Here is an 11,141-nt window from a genome sequence, read left to right as displayed (position 1 = left end):
GTGTGTGTGTTTGTGTGTGTGCCCCTCAGGGTGCTGGACCGGTTCGACAGCCTACCAGGTCACCTGACAGAGGACCTTCACCTCTTTTCCCTCAATGACCTCACCGCTGTGCGCAACGGTGATCTGGCTCCCCGAATGAAAGAGCTGCTTAAACTTGGTACCACGCACGCAGCTGGCTGTGTGGTAAGATAACCACTCTTATCATGGAGAGCTTATCCAGTTAGTCTATTGCAGTGATAAAACACACTAAAACAAGAAGTAGGAAGTGGGTTATCCTAACGTATCATGAACTGTTGTAATGTCAGCAAATAACCGGAGATTTACAGCTGTTTTTTTTTTCTCTCACTTTGGCCTCGATCTCCCCCAGCTGTGCCAGGCAAAGGGTTTTGTGTGCGAGTTCTGCGGCAACGAAAAAGACATCATCTTCCCCTTCCAGCTTAACAAGTGCCAGCGCTGCGAAGGTGAGCCCTCTCTACTTGTGGCAGGCCTGGGCGGCTCGAGAGCCCCCTCCCCCCACCTCTCCATTCCACTTACCTGGAGGGACTGGAATATCCCCAAAGCTCGTAGGCTGGCAAAGGCCCTCTCCAAAGACAGGAGAGAGGGGGAGGGAGGGGAGGAGGATATACAGCTAGATGTGAATGGAGGGGCAAAGGAAAGGGCTGACACAGCAGAAAAGAGACAGGGAAGAGGGGGGTTATTTCAAGCTTTCGCTCCTGGAAAACTGGTGAAAGCTTTCTCTTGGAATAAAAGCAATGAGGAAGAGCAGGAGATGATAAGGGGGACAGAACCAGAGAGAGACGAGACAAAGTGCGATAAAAGAGGGGAAGAGAGAGGAAATGGCCGACACGGGGAGGTATATAGGGCAAAGAGTAAGGAAAAGGGAGATGGTCCTGCAAAAAGGGAAAAGATGAACTTATTAAAGGTTCTTCACATAGATAGACTAAAGAAGAGCATCTCCAAAGGAGACAGAAGTGACAGTGAAACATGCAGCAGCTTGGAAAGTCTAGATGAAGTAGGACAAGAGAGGAAAGGACGTTGGAAGATGTCAGGATTCGCAAGTCTTACCAAGGGTTTCTCAAAAATAGAAATAGAGGACGAAGCAACAACAGAAGTGAAAGAGGAAGAAAAAATATGTTTGGGGAAAGTCACGGGAACTAAGCAGAAAGGAAGAGCCAGTTGGGAGGTCGGGGAGAATGATGACATTTCAGAAAAAGACCAAACAGCTGAAACTGAAAAACCTGGTGCAGAAAACGTGGAGAAATTTACACTTGGGAAATTGTTTAAACCTCGTCAGCTATCAGCTGTTTTGTCCAGAGAGAGGAGCGGGGGGGAAGGGGAGGAGGATAGAAGTGGGGAGAGTGATGGCAAAAGAGAGATGGATACTGACGAGGAACAGCCAGCCATCAATACCCAGACTACCTGGAGAGGTCGTAAAACTCGCAAAGCAAGGAGGGTAACCAGAGGCAGGAAGATCAGGGAAGGGGCAGAGGGCGGAGAGAGTGCTGAGATAGATGACGTAGAGAAAGACGGAGAGCGGAAGTAAGAGCAATTTAAAGAGAAACAGTATTTCAAGCTGCAAACGGTAAGGAATCCCTAAGACCTAGTGAACATGATCAGAGGATAAAACAGTAGCTTGTATTTGTCCAGAAACTAATGACTGATAACAGTTAACTGATTAGTTACACTAATCATATCAAGAAAAGTTCAGTTTACATGATTTTAACAGCGTTTATGGTCTGTACGGCTGCACAATTCAAACTACAGTCACATTGCTGAATATTTTGTCAGATTTAACAGTCATATTTTTTTACAATAACCAGTAAACAGGTGTCATAGTTATTAAGTTACATTAACAGAATAGTTTAATATTTTGGGAACTATGGTTACATGCTTTGCAGATAGATGAGTGTTACCGATCTTCTCGTCTTACTCACGGCAGAAATGGCTTTCTGTAATGTTGTAAGAACAACAACAAATGAATTGTGCAGGCCTACCTCTGTATTTCTGTTTACCTCTTTATTCAAACTTTTCACATTTCCAACCGTCTGCTGGTTTTGAAACATTTCTCATTCTTCGCACTAGAGTGGTGTTTCTTGGCTTTGGCTCTGTGTTTGTGTCTGTTTGGCTTTCAGCACAGTTGCACAAGTGGTGGAGGGTAGATATTTGGCTGCAGTTTGGTGGTGGATGCCTATGGCTTTGATTCCAGAGGTGTTGACTGATACTGAAATGGTCTTCAGTGGTTTTTAGTTTCCTGTCTTTGACTCTGAGCTCTGTACTGCTTTTGTCTTGGCCACAGAGATATTAAAGTACATTTACATTTCAGTTTAGACATTTGTAAGAGTTGTCTGTTACACATGTTCCCCTTGAGCCAGTGGAAGAGACAGTTTTTGCTCCAGTCGAATTTAGCTGATTTTACTGAGTAGTTCATTGTCTGAGTCAGAGGTAGTGTTTCATTGAAATTTAAACTCTTCCTCCAGCTTAGAGGAAACGGCGCCTGTTGTTACGCTGCCTCATCTGTGATTGTTTTGAAGCCATGTTGCTTTTTTTTTATTTTGAATTTTGTTGAAGGATGTCTTGTAATTTTCGAGGTGACTCACTGACATGTCAGAATGAATGTTTAATTTATGCTTTTAGTTGCTTTTACATCTCACTGCTATTATTTAAGCTTCATCTTCATGTAAATATGAAATAAACACTGTTTTTGAATTTGAGTTGCCTGTCATTTTATCTGTCTTACATTACATTTTTTTTTTAATCACATAAACAATATCAGGGATTGTAGTCGTAAAATATCTGTTGGAGCAGATAAGTTAAGGCATTGAAGAGTTTTAAAGCACTTTTTGGCCTCTTTTGGAAGAATGGGATGTGTCTGAACAGGTTTAGGGTGTGGTGTGCGCTTCCTAGGATATCTGCTTCCTTACATACCTGCTTCCTCCCGCCGTCTACCTCGCTGCCTTTCACTTCTGTCTTTTATACTCCACTCCTCACCCTGCCTCCCTCAAAGTCTGATTGTGATTGGCTGTTCCGTTGAAACATCACGCGTCACTGTCAGCAAACTGGTTTAACTGGTTAATTTCCATAAACACTGCAGGATTGTTTGGTTTAGCAGATGGGAGCTGTTATCTACCTCTGCTGAGATGACACGCTCGCTCTTTGAAGTGTCGCATTACTGAACCTTGTTTTTGTGATGTCTCCCCCCCCAATTTCAGAGTGCCATGCGTGTTACCATCGCGGCTGCTTCCGGACGGGTAAAGACTGTCCTCGCTGTCAGCGGCTGGCAGAGCGGAGAGAGAGGATGGCGCGCAAAAACATGGAGGAACAAGAGGACGAGGGAGGCGGGACCTAGTGCCGGTAACAGAAGAAACTCAGAGACAAAAGGAGACGAGCACAATGCGACCATGATTGTAGTGACTGACCACCTCTCTTTCTGTTCCAAGTCCTCTCAGACCTGGGTGACAATACCTGCTGCAGACAGATGTTTTGATCTCAGTACATTGCCGGATGTGCAGGTTTTACTACATCAGGGCATCAGTAGTGTTGGTGTCATGTGAGTCTTTAACTGGAACATGGCTAATATTGATTTTCACATGCATTTAATGTAAGATACGCCCCTTTCACACATGCACTTTACTCTGTGAGTAGCGGTAGTTTTGCGTGTGCCAGCGTCACATTTGAATCGGAAACTGAGCATTTAGCTACTTTTACGGAGAGATGGTTCCAGGCGCATAACAAGTAAAGTTGTAGGATTTGAACATTTTCGCACTTTGGCGACACCTAGTGGATGTAAAAAATAAAGAAGTTATTCTGGCAAATCTGTATTTCTCCAAAAATAAGCTTTAAAGTAGTTTTTTTGATTGATTTTTGAGTTGAGAATATTCCCCTCTCCCCCTTTCCCTTGTGACACAGTCTGGAAAAAATTGACACTTACAGAATTGTTCTGTATGAGAAATTTAACTATGAGAAAAAACCCTAGCCATGTTGCAGTAACTTCTTGGCACTTTGTACGTCTGTGGTAAAACTAATATATTTGAGATTTAAGTCATTCAGGAAAATTAGTATTTACTTAGACTACTGTACCCAGGTTTGATATTTGTCCTTCCTACAATTGCAGCTTCTGGCAACTGCTTCAACTCTGGGGATTCTTTTTTTTTTTTTTTGGCTACTGGCTTAGCTGAAGTTTGTTTTTGTGGCCAAAAATGGCAGGACTGACTTTCTTTTTTCTTTTTTTTTTTTTCCCTTTTCTGATTTGACAGATTTTCAGTGCAGTTACTGTATTTGAGCAGCCCTTTCCCTTAAGTTGAGGTTTTTATTTGAATTTGATAACATAGAAGATATTTAACTAATCCTTTCTTTTCCCTGCTCCTAACTGTCCTGTTTTAAGATATTTTAGCCACGCTTATGTGCCTCTGGGACCAATGAACTCAGACTGGTGGAGCTAGTGGAGTTGAATTTATAGCTGGACTGGACTTCGGAAAGGGGTTTCAGCATCAGTGTTGCAAATATTTTAAATGAAATCTGCAAATTTTCCATCTTTGTGCTGCTTTGAGTGTGTGTGTGTGTGTGCGTGCGCACATGTCTACCTGCTGTACATGCAGCCATGCACAAATGGCACCAGCCTAATCAGCACTTGCCTGTTTTCTAACGTTGTAGTTTTTGGAATAATGGAGAGAGTAAAGTTAATTGCACTGATCCTGTCTGTTGTTGTTGGAGGGGTGAGCTGGGACGTCACTATTAGGGGGGGATTTCTCATGTTCGTTTCTAAGAACGTGAACCTTCACCGTGAAATGTTACTGTTTCTTTTAATGAAGCTCCTGTCACCTGGGTTGCACTACATTGTGATTCCAACATAAAAGAGCCTACGGTTAGTAGATGATAGTTATAACTCTTAATGTGTAGCGAAATCATTATCAGAATGCATTAATATCCTCTTGGACTGATATTGTCGGAAAATAAATTTAGAAAACTTTAGCTAAATGTTTTGTTTTCTTTCTTTCATAGACTTTTAATCATTTGGTGACTTCTTAGGTTTGGCCACGCTGCTCTAGTACAAACTTTAGAGATACTTTCCACTCGTTACGGCTGACTTTTAAAAAAACTTGAGGTTGATTTTATTTTGTAAATCTAGGGCTTATTCTCAAATGTCTAATTAGTGGCTCTATAATGGGTTACATTATACCAGAGTATAAATATATGACATTCAGGCCATAGTTAATGATAGAAAGAATCTTGTGGGAAGGCAAATATGCGACCCACTGATTGAATCAAACATTTCAGAAATTAGATAATTTAAGTCCTATTCAAATTTTATGTATACCGACCTGTTCATGAATGAGGCTTCAGAGTATGTACCATCCTCAACAGACTTTGCTTTATGTGTACAGTCCCTCATGAGAGGAACACACTCTCATGCGACACTGCTTAAAGCAATACATGTGATATTTATGTCCCTGAGCACTGGCAAACAATATTCCAGAGATAAACTGCACCCACGTCTTTTAGTTTTAACCAGGCTGCTTTTTAAACGAAACACTGAGCTCTTTAGTTCGCGGTTCCTGAATGAAGTGACCGCTCGACTCCACTGAAAACGCCTCCTCAACTCAGCACACTGTCCATGGACTGCCTTTAACAAGGAGGCGTGCGGAGGTTTAAAGTGCACTACAGATTAAAGTGTCTATTATTAAAAATGTTAATTATTGTTAATATGATTATTTGTGTTCATTTGCCTTTGTTCTGTAATTGTGTTGACAATAAAAGAATGGCCAGACTGTTGATGAGAGTTATTGTTGTTTTTTGTTTCATTTATAAAGAAATTAGTAAACTAAAGCAGGGCTGCAAATAACTAACTTAAGATTATGTTCTGAGTTCAATGTTGATATTGAGTTTATTTTAATGTAAAACAAGCAAAAACTGCAAATTCTCTCAGTTGAGAACCAAAAACAGGATTTTTTGGAATTAAAATTTGACCGATTTACAAGTTTTATCTCTAAGAAATATTGTTCCGGTCCATAGAAATTAATGGATGAGATTAAAATTGAGTTCAGGCACATACCCAAAACTTAATAAAAAGATCTCACACAACATTAGGTGATAATATATATATTATTATTAATTTATTATCAGCTATAACATGAAACCAACACAACATTAATTGATTATTAAATTGGTTGCAAATTAATTATAAAATGCCATTGTATACAGAAAGAAATCCAGTTCTCCCCAATAAGATTTGTAAAGAAGAACAACTTTATGTTTTAAGTAACTATTATATCTGCTGGGCTGGCAGGACTGTAATATCATAGTGGACAAATACTCTTCCATTCAAAATTTGAATACAAATACATATACATATAAACAAAAAAGTATTCATCATGTTGAATAATGTATACCATATAATTATTATAATTTTTACAATTAGCTTTTGAATTTCCCCTCTGGGATCAATAATGTCTTATCTTAACCTAGATTTTATATTAATAATTGTTTCTGCAAAGTAACTAGTAACTTAGGTTATTAAGTGCCTGCATGCCTACATTATGCACACTGTACAAAAACCCCAACAATCAACCAATAGCACCATCTAGTGAATATAATCAATAATTCAGTAGAACTTCAACCTCTTAGCCTAATAATAATTAGCCTAATAAGAATAAGAGACAGTAAACTTGAACGGTGTGGGCTGGATTATCTTGAAAATGGGCGTTTCCAGACTCATTCATTCTGGTGTGGCATGAAGTATGTGTCTCAGCTTTCCAATCATTCCCAATTTGTACAATTCCAATAGTGTATGCAAAAATATCCAAATACACTGGGTACACATTTATACCACATGCAAAAAACTCCATGGTTTTTGCCCAAAACTAAATAAATAAAGTGGGTATGTTTGTGGGTACTCATAGAATCCATTTTCATTCAGATATCTTGAGGTCAGAGGTCAAGTGATGGTCATGGCAGTTTTCCCATCACCAAGTCCGCAATAACATATTTACTGCTAACTTACCCCTAGTGATGGTGGTTTACCACATGGTTCCAGATCCAGATACAAATGAGGGTGAGGAAGCTAACAGTAATGACGATGATGTACAAGCCAAACAGCAGACGGTCGGTGATTCTCCCAACCATTTGCCATTCTTGTGCAGTTTCACTCCCCTGGAAGTGTTTGTTCATCTGGAGGCGGATGGCCATGAGATCTCTGCTTAGCTTCTTCAGTTCATGCAAGGCCGAATCCGGATGGACCAGTGGGGTTTTCAGTGGAGTTTTATCACCAATTACGCTTGAAAGATGGAACTCATTTGCCGGTTCTGTCATAAAAAAGAATAGATTGTTTAAACTCTATAGCTAGATTACTTACTAATCATATAAAACTTATGCTGAATACTTCAAATCTGAATTGAACCTTGTTTATCCTGGCCCTTAGTTCTAAGCAATACACATGGATGGGTTTGTGAAGGTGAAATACTATCAAACAATTTCCATAAAGGAAAAATTGGGTACCTGAGCACATCTGTGAGGGAACTTTGGGCAAAAAGGGTTGGGAACCATTGCATTCTTTACAGTATGTTTCCAGTTAACTCTATAACTGCAACACCTGATCATTAGTTAAACTGGAAACACATAGATTAATGGATGATGGACTTGGCAGAGAAAGAGATGTTCTTTGCATCCACCTCATAGATTGTTTGTGTTTTAGAAATAAACTTAATAAATAAGAAATAAAATTAAAAACTTAAGTCGACAGTATTTTCTGTTACTAATTATGGAACTTCAGGGGGGGAGATTTATTTACCAAAATGTAATAATAATATACCTCCAGATGGGTTGAGGAAGACAGTGACTCTGTTACTCTTTTTCTGTGGAGGGAGACAAACTACAATAGCTAGATATCGCAACACGACGACTCTGAGCCATTGAGGCACCGCATGGTTACGGCTGAAGCTGAACTGGATCTTTGTGATAAACACCGTCTCCAACAGGCTGGCCACCATCAGAGCGAGAGTGATGCAGAAGAAAACGTCTGCAGAAAGCGACAACAAAAACAGGGAGGATTCAGTGACTGTTTCTTTAAGTGCTATTTGCTTTCTATGCATTCTACTAACATATGTAGTTTTCAGTTATATTGTGTTTGCGAGCCTTCTGAGAAATAATTCACATTAAAACTTGAGAAACCTGTTATTCATCTCCATGACATTCTGAAAGGTTCCAGGATTCAGATTATCTGCTCGGAGGCGTGTCTTATTTTAAGAACCACACCATAACCAGAATCATAATGTACACACACTTATTGAACTACACACTCATTGAACCCCAATAACTTTAATAAAACTACCTCAAAACTACTTCCTCAACCTAGGAAATAGTCCCTATCAAGAAACACTCCTCCCTTTTTGACATTGCCATTGATTTGTTCAATAGTTGAATAAATGTTGCAAGTGCAAATGCAAGTGTGTGTGGTTAAATGAAGCTTGTAGCTTCAGAAGCTCATGTGCAACAGTGAATTGTGTGTTCCTTCAACTTTCTCTGGAATAAAAGAAGTAAGAATATCACAGGTGTCACTCACTGATGACAGGTGTTGACTCTCCAGTGATGGGCAGCAGGTCGTTCATGATGAGCAGGAAAACTGTGTAGCCCAGAATGAGGGTCATCTTAAAGGAGGATCGGTCCACAGTTTGGGGAGGCAGCAGGAAGCTGAAGAGGTCCACTGTGATGAGCAAGGAGCTGGGGATCAGGAGGTTCACCACATAGTGGATTGGCCTACGTCTAATAGAGATCTTGGAAAGAGACACAGGTACAACGCCTCAAGATTTTAGGCACACTTTGGACATGTTATTCTTATTTATATTTTTTTATGAAGTCAGATTTTCAAAGAAAAATTCACTTCAGATTTCTTCTAACATTGGAGTGCTGTGCATTTTCATATTTTTACTTTAAAAAATCACCATTGAATACATTTTGAGATATTGGTATATCTATTATGATAGTTGGCAAACAACAAAACCATACATTACAACCAAAAAGGGGAAGTAAGGTAAGGTGTGAGATAGATAGCCCAGTTACTCAGCCTTAGTTCTGTTGCCTGCTACTTAAGTTAACTAATAACTTAAGTTACTAGTAAAGTAAGTTACTAGTTAGTAGTAATGCATTTGTTTTGATCCATATATGAAATCTAACTAAACATCATCCATGCAAACAGTTACACTGTACAATTAACCAATAGCACCGTCTTGTGAATATAATGCAACATTTTTGGTTTGGTTTTATTCCGTTTTAAAAACTCCATAATCAGAAGTAAAATCTCAGACTTACAGCACAAAACACAGGTCCTATGTGCAAACCTGAGTTTATTACAAATTTTAAGTTATGGTTGAGGTTTTCCTTTTCCCTTGAAGATGTTGATTTGCTTTTTGAAAGACATTTAAATGCCATAGCGATTTACGTATTTTCTAGCACGTTTTTAAGATGAACTGTTTATCAATAGCTTAAATTCACAATAACATATTTACTGATAGCTACCCCTTAATTAAATCATGCTACATATCAGTTATTCCAGATCCAAATACATATGATGGTGATGTAGCTGACAGTGATGAAGACAATGTAAAAGCCGAACAGCAGACGGTCGATAACTCTTCCGATCATTTGCCATTCCTGCGCGGTTTTGTTCCCCTGTAAGTGTTCGTCCATCTGGAAGCAGATGGCCGTGAGATCTCTGCTCAGCTTCTTCAGTTCATGCAGGGCTGAATCCAGAGGGACCGGTGGGGTTTTCAGTGGTGTTGTATTGGCAGTTATGCTTGAAAGATGACTCTCTGAGATGTTGGTGATGCTGGAATTAATTGTCCGTTCTGTCATAAAAAAGAATAGTTTGTTTGAATTCTAAAGCATGTAAAATAGATTGACTACTTACTAATCATATAAAACTTATGCTGAAAATGTCAAATCTAAACTGAACCTTGGTTAGTACTGGCTGGCACTGGCAGGTGTAAAATTATTACCAGGTTACCACAAACAGTTCAAATGTTTTCCTAGTATTACTACAGGGACACCTGAAAATATTATTGTAAATTGATTTTAATGTAAGATATTCATATATTATTATTGTGATTGAAAGTATTTTAATGTCAAGGGGTCAACATGGGTAACTAACAGTAACTGATAATTGGGGTAGGAATTGGGGAAGAGAAGGGGGCGTCTCGGTAGATCAACAGACTGTGCACTGCATAATAAGAATCGTATCTGCAGCGGCAATCAGGTCCTTTGCTGCATGTATTATGTGTGTACTGTATAAGGTCTTATTCTTTAGTTCTATAGTTAATGTCAATAATAATAATAATATACCTTTAGTAGATGGGTTGACGAAGACAGTGACTCGATTGCTCTTTTTCTCTGGAGGAAGACAAACTACAACAGCTAGATATTGCAATACAAGGACTCTGAGCCAGCGAGGCGGAGCGCGGTACCGGCTGGAGCTGAGCTGGATATTAATGATAACCACCGTGTCCAACAGGCTGGCCACCATCATAGTGAAAGTGAGGGTGAAGAAAAATAAATGTTTTCTTTTTGCCTCTAGTGCAGAGGAGCACCTCAGACAACTACAGCCACCAACCACAAGACATACATTTAAATAGAAATAATTAACTTTTTTGTCTATGTACTAGCAATGTAAAAAATAAATATTTATAGTGCAACAGGAAAGAGAGTTAATAACATTATTCTTTGCTTTAATTGGGGATACTCATTAGTTTGGGAACTAGTTCCCATAATTCAGGAAATATAACATGGTCCCTTTGTTTTTCTGATTTTATTTGTTTACATTTTAGCAAATTGACACAACTAAAATTATGTTGAATTACCAATTAGCAGTTCTTTTTTGCACTGTACTGATGGATATACACAGATCAACCATAATATTATGACCATCTGGGCCCCCTGGTGGTCATAATGTTATGCAGCCCTATGCACAACAAACTGTGATGCACTGTGTGTTCTGACATCTTTCAGCAAGTTGAACTACAGTAGCTCGTCTGTTGCCACGTGCATCAATGAGCCTTGGCCGCCCATGACCCTGCCAGCTCACCACTTTTCCTTCATGTACCACTTTTGATAGGTACTGACCTCTGCAGACTGGGAACACCCAACAAGAGCTGCAG

General features: G+C 39.4%; 1 protein-coding gene and 1 pseudogene across 2 annotated transcripts in view; one reads left to right on the top strand and one right to left on the bottom strand.

The window, feature by feature from the left end:
* The window catches only part of rubcn (rubicon autophagy regulator), a 22,244-nt gene extending 16,475 nt beyond the window's left edge, over positions 1-5,769 (top strand). For both annotated transcript variants that reach the window (XM_035653300.1, XM_035653299.1), the window contains 3 exons: positions 30-183; positions 368-461; positions 3,210-5,769. In XM_035653300.1, coding sequence (XP_035509193.1) covers positions 30-183; positions 368-461; positions 3,210-3,346 — 385 coding nt within the window. In that variant the 3' untranslated portion in view covers positions 3,347-5,769. The remainder of the gene's footprint in view (positions 1-29; positions 184-367; positions 462-3,209) is intronic.
* A 1,230-nt stretch (positions 5,770-6,999) lies between these two features.
* The window catches only part of LOC118322038, a 23,454-nt pseudogene continuing 19,312 nt past the window's right edge, over positions 7,000-11,141 (bottom strand).

Source organism: Morone saxatilis, unplaced genomic scaffold (assembly GCF_004916995.1).
Source record: "Morone saxatilis isolate NCDOM2014 unplaced genomic scaffold, NCSU_SB_2.0 Contig12, whole genome shotgun sequence".
In the NCBI taxonomy this organism is placed as follows: Eukaryota; Metazoa; Chordata; class Actinopteri; family Moronidae; genus Morone; species Morone saxatilis.
This window is presented reverse-complemented; position numbering and strand designations above follow the sequence as displayed.